The sequence below is a fragment of the Suricata suricatta genome, chromosome 12 (assembly GCF_006229205.1).
Source record: "Suricata suricatta isolate VVHF042 chromosome 12, meerkat_22Aug2017_6uvM2_HiC, whole genome shotgun sequence".
NCBI lineage: Eukaryota > Metazoa > Chordata > Mammalia > Carnivora > Herpestidae > Suricata > Suricata suricatta.
Window position 1 is genome coordinate 82,838,202 of NC_043711.1, and position 22,211 is coordinate 82,860,412.

The 22,211-nt window shown below is 36.2% G+C and overlaps 2 protein-coding genes across 6 annotated transcripts in view; one reads left to right on the forward strand and one right to left on the reverse strand.

Annotated features, from left to right (window-relative positions):
• ITCH (itchy E3 ubiquitin protein ligase) overlaps positions 1 to 22,211 on the forward strand; it is a 154,628-nt gene that overhangs the window by 106,605 nt on the left and 25,812 nt on the right. For all 5 annotated transcript variants that reach the window (XR_003901319.1, XM_029918440.1, XM_029918442.1 and 2 more), the window contains 5 exons: positions 4,172 to 4,241; positions 10,148 to 10,232; positions 14,503 to 14,631; positions 20,294 to 20,366; positions 21,181 to 21,252. Coding sequence is in view for 4 of the 5 variants with exons in the window: in XM_029918440.1 (XP_029774300.1) it covers positions 4,172 to 4,241; positions 10,148 to 10,232; positions 14,503 to 14,631; positions 20,294 to 20,366; positions 21,181 to 21,252 (429 nt within the window). In the remaining variant the exon portion in view is untranslated. The remainder of the gene's footprint in view (positions 1 to 4,171; positions 4,242 to 10,147; positions 10,233 to 14,502; positions 14,632 to 20,293; positions 20,367 to 21,180; positions 21,253 to 22,211) is intronic.
• The window catches only part of LOC115274915 (predicted GPI-anchored protein 58), a 48,310-nt gene continuing 28,907 nt past the window's right edge, over positions 2,809 to 22,211 (reverse strand). The window contains exon 2 of the mRNA XM_029918446.1: positions 2,809 to 2,934. The gene's annotated coding sequence lies outside the window, so the exon portion shown is untranslated. The remainder of the gene's footprint in view (positions 2,935 to 22,211) is intronic.

Here is a 22,211-nt window from a genome sequence, read left to right on the forward strand (position 1 = left end):
CTGGATGTCCTCTTTGGAGAAGTGTCTGTTCATGTCTTCTGCCCATTTCTTCACTGGGTTATTTGTTTTTTGGGTGTGGAGTTTGGTGAGTTCCTTGTAGATTTTGGATACTAGCCCTTTATCTGATATGTCATTTGCAACTATCTTTTCCCATTCTGTCGGTTGCCTGTTAGTTTTCTTGATTGTTTCCTTTGCAGTGCAGAAGCTTTTTATCTTGATGAGGTCCCAAGAGTTCAGTTTTGCTTTCATTTGCCTTGCCTTTGGGGATGTGTCAAGTAGGAAATTGCTGTGGTTGAGGTCAAGGAGGTTGTTTCCTACTTTCTCTCAAGGGTTTTGATATTTTCCTGTCTCACATTCAGGTCCTTCAGCCATTTTGAGTTTATTTTTGTGTATGGTGTAAGAAAGTGGTCTAGTTTGATTCTTCTGCATGTTGCTGTCCAGTTCTCCCAGCACCACCTGCTAAAGAGGCAGTCTTTTTTCCATCGGATATTCTTTCCTGCTTTGTCAAAAATTAATTGTCCATACATTTGTGGGCCCAGTTCTGGGTTCTCTATTCAGTAGCATCCCTTTTAGAATACATCTGAATAAAAACCTCTCCTCTCTAGGCATTACTTTTCCCCCTTTTCTCCATATTCCTATATTTCTTGGATCTCATCACCATAATAGTTTTCATTCACTGATATAGACAGATTCATCTTTTTTCTTTAAAAAAATGTTTATTTATTTTGAGAGAGAGAAGAGAGACAACACAAGTGGGGCCAGGGGTTGGGGTAGCGGGGAGAGAATTCCAAGCAGGTACCGTGCTGTCACTGCAGAGCCTGTCATGAGATCATGACCTAAGCTGAAATCAAGAGTCAGATGCTTAACTGACGGAAGCACCCTGGTGCTCGGACAAATTCATTTTTATCAGCTGCCTTCCCTTCACTATCTGGTTATGATTAAAATACTTTCTTTCATATGACAGTTTTTCCTTCTACCTTGTGTAGGCAGCTGTGACTTTCTCCCCAATGGTTTTAGAAGTGAAATTAGTTTATCTTTTGTCTACCTTACCCTTTTCATTTTTTTTTCTGTGCTATTTTACATCTTCCTTTCTTTCTGAATTATAGTCACCTTTGGTATGCCTGGCCAAATTTCTTCTAGATTTGAATGCCTAGCTTGCCTCCCTTCTTTAAAGCTATTTTCCACATGGGTGTCCAGTGGAAAGAGCATGGGCTTTGGAGTCAGACACATCTGGGTTTGAATCCTGGTTCCAGAGTTATGTTCTCTATATGACTTTGAGTAAGTTACTTAACCTTGTCAAGACTCATTTACTTTATCTATAAAATACATACATGAAGTTACTTGAGAGGGATTTTTTTTTTTTGAGAGTTCTGTAAAATAAGGCTCCTAATATGGTTGGGACATACTAGATGCATAAAAATGTTAGTTTTCATTTTTTTCTTTTCCTCATATTCACATTGTAAATGTGTGCTTTAGCTTACTTTACAGTACATGATTTTTTTTGTTAAGTTTATTTTGAGAGAGACAGGGTGTGAGCAGGAGACAGGTAGAGAGGGAGGAGAATCTCAAACAGGCTTCATGCTATCAGTTCAGAGCCTAACACGGGTCTTGAACCCATAAAAACTGTGAGGTCATGACCTGAGCGGAAATTAAGAGTCAGATGCTCGACCAACTGAGCCACTCAAGTGCCCCAACAGTACATGATCTTTTAGGACATTCTTTTTAGAGACTGACTTAGCATATTTCCAAAACACCAGCAATGTATATTGCTTCATTGTAAACTTCACCAATTTGATAATCGTAGTCTTTAGAACTTTTCTTGTAGTTTTTACCTCCTTGTCTATGTTCTATTTTTTCTTCATTTTCCCCCATTTTCCCCAAAAGAATCTGACCATTTTTCTGAAATTTTGCTCTTGTTACAGAATATTTTTTTAAAAAATTTTTATAGTGTTATTTTTGAGATAGAGACAGAGCACAGGTAGGAGAGAGGCTGAGAGAGAGGGAGACACAGAATCTGAAACCGGCTCCAGGCTCTGAGCTGTCAGCACAGAACCTGATGTGGGGCTCAAACCCATGAACCACTAGATCATGACCTGAGCCAAAGTCAGACACTTAACTGACTGAGCCACCCAGGCACCCCTATAGAATATTTAAAAATCGTAACTTAAACAGCCTATTTTAGTTACCCTGAACATAGCTAGCGGTCTTAACTGAATCGAGTGAATTGAACATTGTTAATACCAGCTACTTTCAAAAGTGATGGGGTGGTTAGTGGCATATTGCTGAGAAAGTCTATTTTATAAAATGTCCTTTGTTTTAGGTCAACAGACTGTCACACACCTAGCGCTTTTTTTTTTTTTTTTAAGAGAAAATGTGTGAGCTACAGAAGGGTCAGTGGGAGAGGAGAGAATCTTAACTAGGCTTCACACTCAGTGTAGAGCCCAACATGGGGCTCAATCCCATGACCGTGGGATCATGACCTGAACTGAAATCAAGAGTCAGAATCTCAACCGACTGAGCCACCCAGGCACCCCACATTTTTTTAAAGTAGGCTCCACACCCAACTCATGACCCTAAGAACAGGAATCACACATTCAGCTGACTGAGCTATCAGGTGTGCCCCTACACCTAGTCTTTTTAATGTCAGAATGGAAATGGTTGATGATGGAATGTTGTATAATGGCTCTTCCTGGACTGTGGTTTCAACATGTATGCCCCCAACTTATTTAACCAGGGAAAGCCAGTGGGATGGGCTAAGGTCTTAGAAAATTATTAAAATAGTTTGTCATATGCCAGACTTTTCAGACCTGTTCCATAACCAGGGTTCAAACCTTTTATGATGTTTCTTCCTGGCCTCTCTGCTTTCACCCCTTTTCATACTTGTGTTGAGCTGGAGGAGCAAGGCCAGTTCTTGGCAGATGTGTCTTCCAAGAGCTATTAAATCAGAAATAGAATATCTGTCATATGCTTTAAAACTTTGATAGTTAACCCAGTTTTTTCTGTATTAAGTCAGTGACAAGGGGAAAAAAAAAAGACAGTAGGGGGAACTACTATAGATCAAGATTTAAGAGACTCAGTCAAATGTAAGGTGAAGATTTGATTAGTGATTGGGTATTAGATAATAAAATTAACATAGATTCTATGTTAGGTGTGATAACAATATTATGGTATGTAAGATGTCCACAGATTTTAGAAAGACATAGGGGTGAAATGATTCAGCAAAGAAGCGGGGATGGGGGGAGAAATTTTGTCAGTCTTACTAATTGTTGAATCTTCATGCTGGTATATGAGGTTCACTTTCCTTATTTTACTTGTATATTTTTTCTATTAATAATTTTTGTTTGAAAAGCAGTTAGACTCTATTATTTACTTGTTTTATCTTACTAACGGAGAAAGGATTTAACCAAATCTTCCTCTGAGAGACCACATACTATCTTCACTTTATTATACATGAAACCAGAATATACCCATTAGCCCTGCATAGAGTCATTATGACTTTTGCTTCTCTCTCTCTCTCTTTTTTTTTTTTATCAGTGGTTGACTCCTCTTTCCAAATGGTTTCCTTTTATCTAGCTAGACTTCTCTGTATCCACCAATGGTCATTGGAAACAGAAATTTAAGAAATTTTCTATATAGATTTAGGCTTGTTAACTCTTTCAAACTAGAATTCTTTCTTTTTACTCATCTGACAGCCTGTTCTTCTGTTCCCCCAACTCCCACAGTATTTGTGTAAACCATGTTTTATATGTAATTTTTCTTGAGTTAGAAATACAAGGTTATTCTCAGCCATCCAATATTCTGACTACTGTTTTTAAATGACTCTTTGAGGATATATATTTCTCTATTTACTGATTTGTAGCTGAAGAAGAAGAAAATGGTCCTTCATGGTTGAGGATTATATATTTGTAATATTTGAATTTCACATAATTTCAAGCATTAATGTTGACAAGGATTTTTTTTTTCTCCACCAGAGTGTACTGGCATTTATTCACTGACTATGTGACACATCTCTTAAGATGTGAACTCTGTAAGAGTGTATTATATTGCACATGGCCAGGGAAAGCATACCAGAACTCCTAACCTTGCTTTCAGGTTATCTGATTAAGTTGTTCATTATTTCACCTTTTTTGTCGTCGTTGTTGTTGTTGTTGTTGTTGTTATTCTTTTTTAGAATCAAGATTTGTTTACTACATCACAAAATAAAGAATTTGATCCCCTTGGTCCTCTACCACCTGGATGGGGTAAGTCACATGATTTTTTTTCTTTGCATTTAGTCATTTTAAAAATCAGATATTTATAGATGGTAGCCTGCTCTTGCCTGAGTGAATGTCTGGAGGATTTTGGGGTGTGTTAGTTTAATTCAGAGTGCCAAATGGGTATTAAATTGCCCAAAAAGGCATTAAAATTCTAAGTTGACCTTCTTATTATAATTAACTTATACTGGAATTCAGAATTATTTTACTCTTTTTTTTAAAGTTAAAAAAATTTTTTTTAACACTTACTCACTTTTGAGAGAGAGAGACACTACGAGTTGGGGAGAGGTAGAGAGAGAGAGGAGACACAGAATCCGAAGTACGCCCCAGGCTTTGAGCTCTCAGCACAGAGCCTAACACGGGTCTCGAACCCACAGGCGGTGAGATCATGACCTGAGGCAAAGTTGGACACTTAACCTTCTGAGCCACCCACGTGCCCCTATTTTACTCTTTTAAAGGTTAAAAATATTTTGTTCACTTAGCAATAAAAAGAAATAGATTACTGATACAACAATCTGAATGGACTTCAAGGGCATTGTGCCTACTGAAAAAAATCAATCTCAAAAGATTACTAACTGTATGATTCCTTTTATGTAATATTTTCAAAATGACAAACTTACAGAAATGGAAAACAGATTAGTAGTTGTCAGGAGCCAGAGCCAGTTGTAGGTGGGTACAAATACAAGAGGTAATAATATAAGTAGTTTTTACATGTTGGCGAAATGGTTCTGTATCTTAATCGTGGTGGTGATTACAGAAATCTGTACATATATGGGATAAAAGTGCACAGACCTATATGTTCATATTAATTCGGCTTAAAAATTGGTGAAGATGGAATAAAGTCTAGAGTTAACAGTAACATACCAGTGTCAATTTCCTGATTTCGATATTGTACTATGGCTATATAAGATATTACCATGGGGAGAAGCTGGTGAAGGATCCATGAGATTTTTGGAATGATTTTTGCAATATCCTGTTATAATTATTTCAAAATAAAAAGCTTAAGTATTTTGACCACATTTGTGCTTCTAAAACCCTGTTCAGGAGTGCCTGGGTGGCTCAGTCTGTTAAGCGTCTGACTCTTCAATTCACCTCAGGTCATGATCTCATGGTGGTATCAAGCCCCATATCGGCCTGTACTCTGACAGCAGGGAGTCTACTTGGGATTTTCTCTCCCGGCCCCCACCCCGACCCCCGTCCCTCCCCTACTCGTGTGTGTGCTTTCTTCTCTAAATAAATAAACTTTAAAAATATAGATATAAAAACACTGTTCAGAGTGTGGGTGAGTTAATGTAATCTTGAAAGACAGTGGAAAGGGGAACACCTTAGGCTGGTGACAATGTGCCCTGCAGTGGCAGTCATGGCATGTTCTGTTAACTTTGTTAATAGATTTCAAGATGGGCCCGCTTTACCAATTTTGTTTTATAGTATTATATAAGTCATAGCATAGTAGCAAGGTTCCAGAATAAACATGGCTATATAGTTTTGCATGGAAGCTGAAGAGAGTTTAGAAAGTAGAAAACAGCAAACCCATTTATGGAACTATTGAAGTTACATCTTTAAGAGCCACAGATACTTCATAATTTGGGGGATAAATTCTGAAAGTAGTATATTTCTAGAGTCTTGTTGGGAGGCATTGGCCTTTAAAATGGATTGCTCTGGGGCGCCTGGGTGGCTCAGTCGGTTAAGTGGCTGGCTTCAGCTCAGGTCATGATCTCACGGTTCGTGGGTTCGAGCCCTGCGTCGAGCTCTGTGCTGACAGCTAGCTCAGAGCCTGGAGCCTGCTTCAGATTCTGTGTCTCCCTCTCTGACCCTCCCCTGCTCATGCTGTCTCTCCGTCTCTCAAAAATAAATAAAAGACATAAAAAATTTAAAAAATAATAATAAAATAGATTGCTCTGATATTACTTTATTGAAGAATGGAGAAAAAATTAATGTGTCAAGATCACGTGAATCAGGGCAGTAAATGATACTGGATACTGTGAGAAGCTCCATTGTTCTTAGAGTTATTTATCTTTAACATTCTTGAGACAAAGGGATAAAAAATGTAATAGGTCATACTTATAACTGTTATTGCTATTATCGTGTAACAAAGCGAGGGCATATGAAAGTGAATTGTGAATTTCTATTTCACCGAAGTATGGCAGTATGATAAGGAGTTGTGTGTGTGAGTTTCAGAGTGCACAATACCTGGTTGGTATGAAGTACTTTAGAAAAGGGGATGTTGCCTTTATGGAACATATTGAACTAGACCTGTCAGATTGCATTCCTACACATGGATGATTTTCTCAGCTTTTATTTCTAGAATTGTCATATGTCCATGTTACAGAGGAGAAATTGATGCACTGAAAGGTTATATCTGAAGGTTACATGTTATCCTCTTAATTTTATTGCAGATGAACCATGACCCAATTAGCTTTTGTCAGAAATACAGACCATTTTACTTCTTCTCCAGAGCAACTGTAGGAAAAAATGCCCTCTTGCCCATAGAAGCATGAAATTGTCGGCTATGTTGCCTTTATTCAAAAAGCTTTTCCTGCAAGTTGGTACCTTCTATATTTATTATTATCCTCATCATTAGGATCTTTCTCATTTTCACTTCACTTCCCTAAAATATTGCCTCCAAAGACCCAATCCCAGTTTACCCAAGTTATCAGAATCTTGCCTTTCTTATTTTACATTCTGCTTATTTTCATTTTCATACTTAAGAAATTGAGGTGTGCCCCTCTTCCTAAATGAGTTTATGATCACCATGTTACTTAGACTGAACACTGCTTCATGACTCTCTGCCTTTGGAGCACATGCCTCACTGTGGAACCAGTGACAGCATTGGTGTATTGTAACAGATGAAACCCTACTTGACTATCCTCAGGATTAACTCAGGAAATAAAACCGCAACTTACAGCCTGTGTTTACATTCTGAAATTGACAGCATTATTTTCATGACACAATATGTATTTTATTTTATTTTACTATTAAAAAATTTTTTTAATGTTTTATTTATTTTTGAGAGAGAGAGAGAGACAGTGTGAGCAGGGTAAGGTCAGAGAGAGAGAGGGAGACACAGAATCTGAAGACAGTCTCCAGGCTCTGAGCTAGCTGTCAGCACAGAGCCTGACACTGGCTCAAACCCACGATCCGTGAGATCATGACCTGAGCTGAAACTGGACGCTCAACTGACTGAGCCACCCAGGCGCCCCTATATTTTATTTTATTTTATTTTTAAAATTTTTTTATTTTGAGAGGGACAGAGAGCAAGGCATCCCAACACAGTATGTATTTTAAATCCAGCTTCCTCACCTTTCAGACTTTATTGTGCTTGGACTAGACATTTCCGCCTCACAAGCTGACACTGAATTTTTAACACATGCAAACTGAAGAGGCTGGCGTACAAAGAATGCTTTTGGTTCAACAATGTAGTCTAATAGGGCTTTGTATAACTGGTTTTACCCATCAAATCTAAAGATACTTTCTCATTTTGAGAGTTGCTGTGAAAGAATATGTAGGACAGCAAGAAGCTTCTGTTTTTTTACTGTTTTGTTCATCAAGTCAGAAACTACTCTGATCTGCATTCAGGTTTGATGTTTAGTACTCTCAGTATTGTTTATCATGTGACTTCTTTCAACAAAGAAAAATCAACTCTAGAGCCACAGTATTTCTCATTAAAAGTAGATGAAAGGGGAAGGGGGGGTGATATAAATATGGAGGAGGGCACTTGTGTGGAAGAGCACTGGGTGTTATATGGAAACCAACTTGACAACAAACTATAAAGTAAAAAAAAAAAAAAGGAAAAGAAATCAGCTTCATGAAAACCAAAAAAAAAAAAAAGAAAAGGCAGATGAGCCTTCAGTTTTCAAGTACATCTACCTTTTTAAATTTTGTTTTTAACACTTGCTTTCAAGAATTGCTGGTATCAGCAGTATATACTTATAACATACATAGAAAATCAGTTTTCTATAAAATTTATCCTGCCTTATGTTAACTTTTGAAGAGAAAATAGCTGGTCCTGAAACCTGAACTTAGGTGGAAGGTATACACTTAGGGTATTGCTTTTAGATAAAAGAAAATTACTTTGAAATTATTTGAATACAAAAAAATTATAGATTTTGCAAATATATTTAAAATTTTTAATTTAATATGATTGCCAAGAATATTAACTAATATTGTTGTGTAGTGAGGTGTAGCCCTGTGGATGCTTCTTTTTGTGTCAAAGGCAGACTTAAAATTGGTTGCATTTTACACTGAAGATGCCGTGAGCAACAAGGCCGGTGTTACTACTCACAGTGTGTCACAAGGTGCAGAATCCCATTTGTCTGTATGTTATGCACACTGGGGTTCCAGTTTCATTTTAGGCTCAATGATGTAGAAAGTACCTGAGATGTCAGGATGGGGTTCATGATGCTCACCAGCATAGCCCTTCTAACCTCACATGTCATGACTCTACTGAAAATCATGAAATTAGTGCTGGAGATAAAGTTAAAAGTTACCAAATACTAACTTGACATAGCTATACAATTTGGCCTAAGACTTTTCATGTGATAGCTTGCTTAGAGAACGATTCAAGGGACCTAAATGTTACATGAAAAAGAATCAATTTTTCAAACCATATAAAATAAAAAATGGCTTTATCAGCTTGGAATTAACCTTAAATTTTTTTAATTTTGTTCAAAATTGTTAATTTTTAGAACCTCATTACTTCACTTAATTTAATTTTAGACCTCTAAATTCAGGTACAGGAATTCTCTTTTGATGAATTAATTTTTAATAGAACAAGAAGAATCCTAAGTAAAGCAAGAGGCAGACAGGGAAAGAAGTAGCAGTTTCAAAGCCAGCACATTAAAGCACTGAGCTCTCTGTTCAACCTTTGTGTAGAAAGTTACTCTAGATATTTAGGATTTGGAGATTGAGTGCATTAAAGAACAGGATATATTTTGGAACACTGTCTTCCCTAGTTGAATATGCCTACTATGTAACAAAGAAGTTGTGAAGTTTGTCCCCCAACCTTTTTTTTTCCCCAGAGAGAGAGAGAAAGAGAGGAAGGGAGGGAGGGAGGGAGACACAGAATCCGAAGACAGGCTCTGAGTTAGCTGTCAGCACAGAGCCTGACATGGGGCCCAGACCCACAAACCGCGAGATCATGACCTGAGCTGAAGTCAGACACTTAACTGACTGAGCCACCCAGGCACCCCACCATTATTATTTTAAGAAATGAGTTGATGTGGTATGCAAAAAAAAAATCCCTGAATAGAGACCTGAGTTTCCATTCTGTCACTACTACTTAGTTCTGAGATTTGAGGCAGATCACTTAACCTGTCCAAGTTTCCTTATCTTCCAGATCAACTGAAACCATCTACTCCTGGGGCTGTTAAGGATAAAATGAGGTCATGTATGAAAGGTTAAAATGTTAATTATTCTTGCTGCCTTTGGTTAGATTGAACAAAAAAGTCCTGGGAGCAGACTTATGAATTAAATCTGTTTAGCTTCTAGACTATAATGATATTTTTATAACTCTAGCAAGTATATGAGTTTAATAGTGAAAGAATAAATCAAACCTTTTAAAGTTGTGATTTTAAAACTACAGGGGCCCTTTGGTGGCATAGTTGGTTAAGTGTCCATCCAACTTTTGGTTTCAGCTCAGGCCATGATCTCACAGCTTGTGAGTTTGAGCCCCATGTCTGGCTCTGTGCTGAGAGCGTGGAGCCTGCTTGGGATTCTCTTTCTCTGCCCCTTCCCTACTTGTGTACTCTCTCTCTCAAAATAAGTAAGTAAGCATTAAAAAAATTTTTTAACCACAGGATCAATGCAATGACAAATGGGTAATTTCAGCACATTTTATTTTAGTTTGTTGAAGAAGATTATGCCAACTCTAATGCTTTCCTTTTTTTTTTTTTAAGAGAAGAGAACAGACAGCAATGGTAGAGTATATTTTGTCAACCACAACACTCGTATTACACAATGGGAGGACCCCAGAAGTCAAGGGTAAGAAACTTTCAGTTCCTGGTATATAGATAAGCTCTTAAATATTATACCCTGTTTTTGACTCAGTTATGGGAAATATCAAGTTACATGTTCTTTCCTCAAAGTCCTTAAGCATTACCCACTCATATACTTTAGAAAGAGGAAAAATTGTATGATTTCATATAATGAATGTGGCTTTCTTGAGAGTAGGGGAAAGATCTTTTTGGTATATATAAATATACTATGTATTCAAAGATTCTTATTTATTATTAGTAAGACTAGATTAGTCATTCTAAAGCAGGGTTTTGCAACCTGGGATCACCAGACAGAATTCAGGGGATATGTGACATTGGGGGAATAAGTACAGATTCAGTTTTACTAACCGTTATCTGAAATTTAGTGTTTCCTTCTGTTATTGTAAGCTATAACCCTAGTGGAATTAGCAATGCCTAGGGTTTTGCTGTCAGTAGAAATTCTAGGTTTTTAATGTCATGTTGCTGTTGTTACAGTTATCTCAAAATACTGTTTTCATAGATCATTGCAGTAACTTGCTAGTCAGTGTATTAATGAAGAGACCCATACTGTTATCACAAATTTGTCTTTTTCTATTAAAATACAGTTGACATAAATATTCTGTTAGTTTCAGGTGTAGAACATACTGATTTGACATTTATATACATTATGAAATCACCACAATAAATCTCGTTATCCTCTGCCACCATACAAAGTTATTAAGACATTACTGACTATACTTCCTTTGCTATACTTTACATCCATGTGACTTATTTATTTTATAACTGGAAGTTTGTATCTCAAAGATGAATTTCTTTTTAAATATTTGGTAACTGTGTATATACTTTTTTCTTTGTAACATTGTGTAATAGTATCTGTATTTGCTGCCTTAACAAAGCACCACAAATTAAGTGGCTTAAACAATAGAAATTAGTCTCATAGTCCAGGAAGAAGGGTGTAGGCAGGGCTTTCCTCCCTCTGAAGGCACTAGAGAAGGATTTGTTCCATGCCCTTCTCCTTGTTTCTGGTAGTTTGGTTTGTGGCAGCACAGCTGCAGTTTTCATATAGTATTCTTCAGGTCTGCATGTCTCGGTGTCCAGATTTCCCCTTTTTATAAGGACACCAGCCATATTGGATTAATGGCCCACAGTACTCCAATATCATCTCATCTTAATTAATTATGTCTGCAATGAACCGGTTTCCAAATAAGGTCACATTCTGAGGTACTGAGGGTTAGTACTTCAGTGTAAGAATTTGCAGGTGGACAGAGTTCAGCTCATAATAAAATCTAATAATGTGCATTTATCAGACCACCTGAGGGTTCCACTCTACAAGGAATGGAGTTTCTATAAATGGAACTTCTGTAAAGTCAGAAAGCCGTCTCCACGTGATTGCTTCCACTTCAGACCAACTAGGTATGAATTCAGGGGTTCCCACGACCACTTTCAGGTTTGATCACTCAACTTGAGAGACTAGCACTCACTGAAGCTTATTGTACTCACACTTATGTTTGTCTCAGGGAAAGGATACAAATTACAACCAACAGAAGGAAGAGATAAGGGCAGAATAGGAGAGGGGTCCAAATACCCAGAATTGATGTGAAACAGTTTGTGTGGAGTATTGCCAACCAAGAAATCTCCTGAGTCTCTGATATCCAGAGTTGTTACTGGGGCTCTATTGTGTACTGTGTTGCATAGTTAACCTTTATTGTCTAGCCCTTCCCCAGAGTTTGAGCTAATATAATACCTTCAGTTTGGAGTTACTCCAGAGGTTGGAACTGATATGGGTGGGGTCTCCCAAAGCCTCCATCATAAATCACATTGTTGACTGTCTGGTGTTCACAGTTCCCAAGCAAACAAAGATACTCCTGGCACATGCAGGGCATTCCAGAGGCCTAGAGATCACCAGTAGTGGAGAGCAGAGGCCAGATCTCGCTTTTGGTCTGATTTATTCTTCACACATTCCCTGCCTGAAAGTTTTAAGAAAAACTATTTCTGGAGACTAACAAATCAACATTTTTTATGTTGTTATGCTATTTAACTTAAATATTTCAATTTCCCAGAAGGAAGAATTAAGATTTTTAAAGGTAACATTTTAAATTGCTCTTTAAAATTCTCTCTTGAAGGACAAAATAGACAATGTAACCTTTCTGTAATTTGCTACCATTTTTTGTTCTCCTTTGGACCCTTAAAGTTTTACAGCTAAAGTGAGAATCAGATTTTAATGAATAATACAAATGCCCCAGTTCTATCCAGTTTGCTTTGTCTTCAAGACAACTTATTACTGAGCCTATCTTGCAAATACGATTCTAACAAATAAGTGTTACTTTAAAAAAATTCTTGGTAGTCTATTTTATCTGACATTTCTGTTCAGTTCTGTGAATAAAGTGAACTGTTCTTAACCCTTTGACATAGTTTACAAAATACTGTTCTGGAGAGTGGTTCTCAGCCTTTTATTTTTCTAAAGTACACATGATGAAAGTGATAATCCTGCAGGAATAGTAGCTCTCTAAAACCAGTCAATTTAAATGCCTCCAACCCCTCCTTTTCTGCCTTTCTGATGTGAACTTCCTTTCTAGTTTGTCTCTCTTGCACTAAACCTACCAGGTGAGAAAATTGAAGCTATAGAATTGAGAAAAATGAACTAGTAAACCTAGGTAAAAGTTGGAACACTTATTGCACCTAACTAGCTAAAAAGACTGGCGGCCATTAGGATGGAATACACAAACATAAACAACAAAGGAAGTATTCAGTAGTTCCCTACCCATTCTAGTGTAATACTTAAATTTTTTTCAATGTTTGTTTATTTTTGAGACAGAGCATGAGTAGGAGACGGGCAGAGAGAGAGGGAGACGCAGAATCTGAGGCAGGCACCAAGCTCTCAGCTGTCAGCACAGAGCCCGACATGGGGCTCAAACTTATTAACCATGAGATCATGACCTGAGCTGAAATTGGATACTTAACCGACTGAGCCACCCAGGTACCCCTAGTGTAATATAAAATGTAAAAATTGCTGGGGTGCCTGGGTGGCTCAGTTGGTTGGGTGTCTGACTCTTGATTTTGGCTTAGGTCATCATCCCAGGGTTTGGGATCAAGCCCCACATCGAGCTTCATGATGAGGGTAGAGCCTCTTCTATCTCCCTCTGTCCCTCTCCCCTACTCATGTACTCGCTCCTCTAAAAAATAAAAATGTAAAAATTTCTTAGATTCACTAGTAAGCAGTTTTGAATACTTATGCTAATGCCTCAGTTATTTTAATATATAAAATAAAAATTCACTGTTGCCTTATATAATCTAGTTTCTGTTTTAAAACCCATGTGGTATTTGTAGGGTGGGAAGTTGTTGCCAGACACCCAAGCTGAAAAGGTTGATAAGTGCTTTAAGAGACCCAATTAGTATATAGTAAGAGGAATTTGAAGGCTTACTATGTGCCAAGCTTTTTTACTTGTATTGTCTCATTTATTCCTCTTACAGTCTTACGACATATACATTCTTAACAAACTGAAGTTTAGAATTAAGCAAAGTCTAAAGATAGGTATCAAGGAAGTGGTTAGAAATACTTAAGAACAATTGAGTTGCCTTAACAGAGGAATAATTAAGATATTCTGGACAAGGGGAAAGGCTTCACTTGGAGGTATAACAGATCATGTCTTGTTTAGGGAAATGGGGAGTAGCACTACTGAAATCACAGGGTTTGTGGAAGGGAGTTGGAGATAAAATGCAGGGTTAAACCTGAAGTGGAATGTTGAGGGCAGAATGAGTGCCAGGTGTTGGAGTTCAGGGCTCATCACTAGTGATAAACAATGGATATAGCTATAAATTTAAGGAGAGAACTAATTTGATCAGATCCCTGTTTTAGTGTTCTGTCGGCAATTTGAAGTACTTGTAGGACCAGAATGAGACTAGATGCAGGAAAACCAGTTTGGTGGCTGTTGTGAAAGTTTAGAAGAGAGATGAATAATGCCGAGGTGAGGACATTCTTGGGACTGAAAACAGTGAATATGAGGCTTCAAGAGCAGAATAGGCAGAACTTTGTAACCAAAAGATGTGTAGGTGGCTTATTAGAATATAGGCTAACTAGATAGGTAAAAACTGAGTAGTAGTTCCATGGACCCATTGACAGGTTTAACATGCTTGTAGAATATCTAGATAGATAGGTCTAGTAAACAATGAGGAACACTGGATCTAAATGATGCTCCATTTAAGGGTAATTTTGTTTTGTGTACTTGGGAAACCGCTCTTCAACATTTTTTATTTGTATTTTTTCCTATGTTTTGTAGTCAATTAAATGAAAAGCCCTTACCTGAAGGCTGGGAAATGAGATTCACAGTAGATGGAATTCCATATTTTGTGGACCACAATAGAAGAACAACTACCTATATTGATCCCCGCACTGGAAAATCTGCTCTGTAAGTTTTCTAAACATCGTAGATTAAAAGTAAAACTGATTCCTGAGATTTTGTTTTAAAGATCTGAATTAGCAAGGAGTATAAATCTTACTGTTTCTTGAGTTGGCTTGCCCATAGGTCATTGACCACTAAATATTTTGTATTTTTATTATCCTTTTGAATATTTTCTCCTAGAGACCTTTCATATTTGTTATCTGTTCATACAGCACTACAAAGACTATTGAGAAATTCTCAGTACAATACTGCTCACCAGTCAATCCCTGATATCTCATGCCTTCTTTCATTTCCATCACTTCTACCATAAAAGTTCCTATTACTTTGTTTTTTTCTTTTCCTTTTTTGAAAAGTAATTTAGTGTTTTCTGTTTTAAGGTGTTTTTGTGTGTGGCAAAGTACATTCACTTTGTTGCACAACCATTAACACCATCCATTTCTAGAACTCTATACCCATTAAACCTTAACTTTCCAGTCTCCTTTGTTCCTTAGCCCCTGATAACTAATATTAAACTTTCTGTCTCTTTGAATTTGACTACTCGTATAAATGGAATCATATGGTATATGTGCTTTGTGACTGACTTATTTTACTGAGTTTTGTCTCCAGGGTTCATCTTCCTTATAGTTTGTATCAGAATTTCACTCCTTTTTAATGCAGAATAATATTTTATTATATGTGTATACCACATTTTATTTATACATCTGTTCATGGACTTTTGGGTTGTTTCCATCTTTTAGCTACTGTGAGTAATGCAGCAGTGAATGTGAGTGTACAAACATCTGTGTACAAAATACCTCTTTAGGTTTTTGCTTTCACTTCTTTTCTGTGTATATTCAGAAGTGGAATTACTGGGTCAATGGTAATTCTGGTTTTTGGGTTTTTTTTTTTTTGAGGCACTTTCAGACTGGGTGGGTATACCATTTTGCATTGCCATCAAAAGTGCACACAGATTCCAGTTTTTCCACATCCACACCAGCAGTTGTTACTTCCTTTTTGTTTGATTTAAAAAAAAATTTTTTTAATGTCTTTTATTTTATTTTTGAGAGACACAGAGAGAGAGAGAGCACAAGCCGGGGAGGGTCAGAGAGAGAGGGAGACACAGAATCCGAAATAGGCTCCAGGCTCTGAGCTAGCTGTCAGCACAGAGCCTGACGCGGGGCTCGAACCCACAAACCGTGAGATCATGACCTGAGCCGAAGCCGGACATTTAACTGACTGAGCCACCCAGGCGCCCCTTGTTTGATTTTTTTAAAATGTCAACTTGAGGGAATGAAGTAGCATGTGCGTATTGACCAAATATTTGTGTATCATCTTTGAAGAAATGTCTGTTCAGCTTCTTTGCCCATTTTTTGAATCTGGTTGCTTGTTTTTTTATTGTTAAATTTTAAAAGTTCTTTTATTCTGGATATTAATCCCTTGTCAGGTATATCATTTGCAAATATTTTCCCTGTTCTGTGCATTCACTCAAATTTTAGCTCTTAGATGTAGGTTTTGGGTCCATTGTTAGTTAATTTTTATAAATGGTGTTAGGAAAGGGTCTAACTTCCATTTTTTAGCAAGTGGATATCCAATTTTCCCAACACCATTTGTTTAAAAGACCATCTTTTCTCCGTTGAATGGTCTTGGCACCCTTGTCAAAAATCTTTTGACCATGTATATGCAAAGGTTTATTTCTAGACTTTCTATTCCATTGGTCAGTATGTCTGTCTTTATCCTAATACCATACTGTTTTGATTACTGTAGGTTGTAATAAATTTTGAACTCATCCAGGTTCTTTTTTGGGATTGCTTTGGCTTTTCAGGATCCTTTGAGATTTCATATGATTTTAGGATGATCTTTCTATTGTTCCCAAAAAGTCACTGGGATTTTTATAGAGATTGCATTGAATTTGTAGTTCTCTTTGATTGTTTTGACATCTTAACAGTAGTACGTCTTCTAAAGCATGAACATAGGATTTCTTTACATGTGTTTGTCTTTAATTTCTTTCACCAATATTTTTGTAGTTTTACAGTGTATAAGTCTTTTACATCCTAGGTTTAGTTTATTCATGAGTGGGTTTTTTTTTTTTGATGCTATTTATAAATGAAATTGTTTCTTAACTTTTCAATTATTAATTGTTAGTGTATAGAAATGCAACTGATTTTTGTGTTGTTTTATATTCTACTTTGCTGAATGTACTTATTAGTTCTAGTAGTTTTTTGGTCTGGAATCAAGGATTTTCTTAATATAAGGTTATATAATCTTCAAACAAAGATAATTTTTACTTCTTCCTTTTCAATTTGGATGTCTTTTGTTTCTTTTTCTTGCCCAATTACTCTGGCTAAACCTTCTAATATTATGTTGAATAGAAGGGAAAACAGGCATCCTTGCCTTGTTCGGATCTTTGAGGAAAAGCTTTCATTTGATGTCAGCTGTGGGGTTTTCACATATGGCCCTTATATTGAGATAGTTTCCTTCTAGGCCTACGTTGTTGAGTATTCTTTTTTTTTTTTTAAACCATAAAAGGATGTTAATTTTGTCGAATGGTTTTTGGAGTCTTTTTTGCATCGAGATGATCATGTGGGGTTTTTTTTTAAATCTTTGTTACTAATGTATGGTGTATAGGATTGATTTTTCATATATTGAACCATCCTTGCACCCCAAGATTAATCCCACTTGGCCAAAGGGATTAAAATATTAATCCTTGTAATATACTGGTGAATTCAACTTGGTAATATTTAGTCGAGGGCTCTTACATCAGTGTTTGTAAGAAATACTGGTCAGTAGTTTTCTTGTAGTGTCTCTGGGCACAGCTAGCCTCTCATTACTTCTTAATTTTATAATTTCTGCTTATTAAAAATCTTCATGTTCAAAGCAAAAACCAGAAAATTCAGGCCAATTAGGTATTAATGAAATTAGAACTTATTTAGATATGTTAAGTAAAAGATACTTTTGTATCATTCATTTTTAGTTTCAGCTAAGTTTGGGTACATATAATAGAACACCATAAAACTATAGTGTTTTATTTATGACAGAAATATATTTCTTTCCATCATTAAGCATACTGTTAATAACCTGTGGCTCAATGAAGTCATGAGAAATTAGAAAACATTGTACTTAATGATAATAAAAACATAGCAATTTATGGCGCTTAACCAAAATCATCCTCAGAGGAAAATGTACTGCTTTATATAGGATTAGATTATAAATAAGAAAGGTATAAAATCAGTGATCACTGCTTTACCTTAAGAATCTAGAAAAATAAAATTAAGCCCCAAATAAGCACAAGAAAGGAAATGAGCTAAAAGCAGATATTAATGAAATGAAAATGAAACAGTAGAGAAGTCAGAACTACAAGTTGGATCTTGGGAGAAAATTAATAATCAATAATCCCAGGATGCCTGGGTGGCTCAGTTGATTGGGCATCCAACCCTTGGTTTCTGCTCAGGTCATGATCTCATAGGTCATGATCTCATGGTTCATGAGTTCAAGCACATGTTCAGGCTCTGTAATTACAGCAGAGTTTGCTTGGGATTCTCTCTCCCTCTTTCTCTGCCCCTCTCATACCCTCTCTCTCTCAAAATAAATAAATAAACATTAAAAAATAATATTGGTAACCCCTAGTAAACCTGAGGAGGAAAAAAAAAACATAAATTACCAATATGAAAGTGAAAGAAGGAGATACATACCCTACACACATTGAAAGATAACAAAGTGTGTAATTGAACAACTTTATGCCAAGAAATTAGATATTTTAGGTCAAATGGACAAATTCCTGGAAAGATACAAGTTATCAAAATGGACACAAGAAGAAATAGTAAATCTCAGTAACCCTATATCTGGTAAAGAAATTGAATTCACAATTAAATAATTCCCACAAAGAAAAGTCTGAGCTAGATGGCTTCCACTGGTAAATTTTATCAAAACTATGAGTAATAAATAATATCAATCCTGTTCAAATTCTTTCATAAAATATAACCGATTGGAACAATTCCCAACTCATTTTATGAGGCTCCTGTAAGTCCTGATGGCAAAATTAAGCAAGTATAAAAAACTTACTGGCTAATATTTCTGTGAACATAGTTATAAAAATCTTTAACAAAATAATAGCAAATTAAATCCAGCAAGCTATAAAAAAGATATTATTACTATCATCATATCAGATTTCTTCCAGGATAGCAAGATTGGTTTCATATACAAAAATCAATCGATGCAATTCATTACATAAACATATTAAAAGAGAAAAATCATTTCAAGAAAGCACTTGAGAAAATAAAATGCCAGTTTATGATAAACTGTCAGCTGCCTTGGAAACTTCAATACATCATCTTAATGATGAAACACCTCTTAAGAGCAAGAGTAAGACAATATCTACTGTCACTACTTTTACCATTAAATTTGTAGTCCTATAAATTAAGAGAAAGAAATACAAGATAGATTGGGAGGCACCTGGGTGGGTGACTTAGTTAACCATCTGACTTGATTTTGGCTCAGGGCATGATCCTCATGGTTATGGGATGGAGCCTGCTTGGGATTCTCTCCCTCTCTCTCTTTCCCCCCCGTCTCCCTAAAAATACATAAGTAAACATTTTTTAGTAATTATTTTTTTAAGTTTATTTATTTATTTTGAGAGAAAGCACACATGTGAGCAGGTTGGGGAGAGAAAGAGAATCCCAAGCAGCAGATTCCACACTTCCAGTGCAGAGCCCAATGTGAGGCTTGAACTCATGAACCATGAGATCATGACCTGAGCTGAAATCAAGAGTCCAGTGCTTTACCGACTAAGCCACCCAGGAGCCCCATCTAAGTAAATATATATTTTTTAAGATATATAGAGGGCACCTGAGTGGCTTAGTTGGTTTAGCATTTTTGACTTTGGCTCAGGTCATGATCTCATGGTTGGTTTTAAGTATTGTTACACCTAGTGGGGGCTAGAACTCATAACCCCAAGATCAAGAGTCACGTGCTTTACCAATGGAAACAAAGTATTGATTGCTACATTGAACATTTAGAACATTTAGATAATGAAATTAAAAGAACTCCAGGGCTTGCTTGGAAGCCCTAAGATATCATTAGTGATCTAGGCTTCTTTCTTTCTGTTCTATTATTCCACACCATGGGCTCTTTTCTTAAGGTTACCTCATAGCATCTGATAGCTAAAACTTCAGCTATCATAGTCACACTCTGGACTGAAATATGGTGCAAGAACAAACTGGAATGAGAAAAAAAATCCCTTCCCAGCTATCTTTGCTCTCTTTTAAAGACCCTTCCTGGAAGTCCTATATAACATTTACAGTTCTTTAGCCCTGGTTAAGTCACACAACCACTCTGGGAAATGTGTCTTTATTCTAGGTTAACAGTCTGCCCAAGTAGATACCAAGAGTCTGATATAAGGACAAAGGAAAGAATGGATTTTGGGATAGGCAACATTCCCAGATAGAACTTCCTTTACTTAGTCCTGTTGGATTTCTCTCTATATAAAAGAAAATCCCACAACAATGTCTTTAAAAAGATCTAAATTTCTGTCTCTTACTTAAAACTAGTCCTGGGAATTTTTTTTTAAAGATGGTGTTAAGAACATGCTGTGCTACAGTATTTTTGTATTTGACTAAGTACTGAAGGGGTGTGGTATTTTGCTTTCCTTCTTATTATCTTACAAGCTGCTATATATATTAACATTCCTCCTCAGAGACAATGGACCACAGATAGCCTACGTACGGGACTTCAAGGCAAAGGTTCAGTATTTCCGGTTCTGGTGTCAGGTTAGTTTCAGGACTTTTCTGTACTTGTTTTCTCGGTTATGTTGCTTATATTACAGTGATTGTGAAAATAATTAACTTCTAGAAGACTGAGAAAATGAGAAGCATTGGAATCTCTCTGCTCTATTTTTAGGGCAAAGAAATAGATTTATCAGATCACTTGTGGCTTCTGTTGTCCAGAAGAATAAGTTTGAAACAGTTTGAATTAAAAAACTACTACTCTCCTTTCAGTATCCATAATTTTCAGATGGCAGAAATCTTTAAAAAAATGAGTTAAAACATTTCGTGATGTATATAGATTGTAACCATACCTTTCATATTTAACATTTGATAAAAATTACTTATATATGTATATACACATATATATATAGTTACATTCTGAGTATTTTTCCTGGATATGGTCAATTATTTCTGATATCTAAATAAGTAATTGCTGAATTAATGATTTCTTTATGGGTTCTGAATAAAATTACTAGTACTAGTCAAAGTGTTACTATAATGAATATTTTTAAATTTCAAACTTGTAATTAACAGGCCCAGTGCCAGCAAGAATAACCTAAATTAGCTTTTTGAAAATAAAGATTTATTTGACTCATTAAGCACTGCATATGAGATCTTGTTTTCTTTTATTTCCTATGTATTAAATGATCTTAATTAGCATGAATGCTCACAAATGCATTCTTAAACATTACTGAAACAAATTCATATTTATAGTTTCTGTAGGCAAAGATAAAAAGTAAATAAAACTTTACCCTTTTAGTTTCTCGATAGGCCATTTTAATGGTGAGAGTTGATTTAAGTCATTCTTATGTTTCAGCAACTGGCAATGCCACAGCACATAAAGATTACGGTGACAAGAAAAACATTGTTTGAAGATTCCTTTCAGCAGGTACTGTTTTATATCCACTCGATGGTTTGCCCCCTGGCTGCCAGCCCAGAGCCACTTTTGGTTCCAAATCTAAACAGTCTGAACTTTTTGAATTGGAGTCCTTAAATTAAGTATTGCTTGCTGGGTTAGTACTTAAGATGTAGGAACATGTAGATAGTTTTGTATGTGTATATGTCTTGTACTTTTGAAATGTCAGAGTAATTTCAAGTGGTGAGTTTTAGGTTTTTATTTCTAAGCTATGTGTTTGGTTTGAATTAGATATTTAAGTAAGAAAATAGGCTTTTGGTAAACTAAAGTCTGGAAATAGCCATATGATAGGTAGAAAGGAAGAGGGGAAAAGACTTTGTTTTTATACTTGTATGTTACTTACATTTTTACAATAAGCATTTGTTATTCATAATTAAAAAACAATTTTTATGTAGGAAAGAAATTATTCTTTGGTTACAATACCAAAATAAAAAATAGTTTTTCAGAATTAGTCAACAAAACTTTTTTATTGCCCTCATAACCCAAGTTAATTTGCTCTTACTTTTATTTTGCAACTTAACACCAACTGCAGATAAATGCTAAGTGATTTGGTTGTAAGGAAGATAAAATGACCAATGAAAAACTATCTTAAAATGCAAACATCTACTTAGTCCTTATTTTATGGCCAGATATGGACATGATTTTTTAAAATGTTTGTTTGTTTGTTTGTTTTGAGAGGAGAGAGAGAAAGCAAGCTAGTGAGCACAAGTGAGGGAGGGGCAGAGAGAGAGGGAGAGAGAGATTCCCAAACAGGCTCCATGCTATCAGTGCAGAACACAACGCAGGGCTCAAACTGACAAACCATGAGATTATGACCTGAGCCAAAATCCAGAGTCAGATGCCTAACTTACTGAGCCACCCAGGCACTCATGGACATGATTTTTTATTATCAAGCCCCTGTGATAATTGTGGTAGTGATAACTTCAAGATGA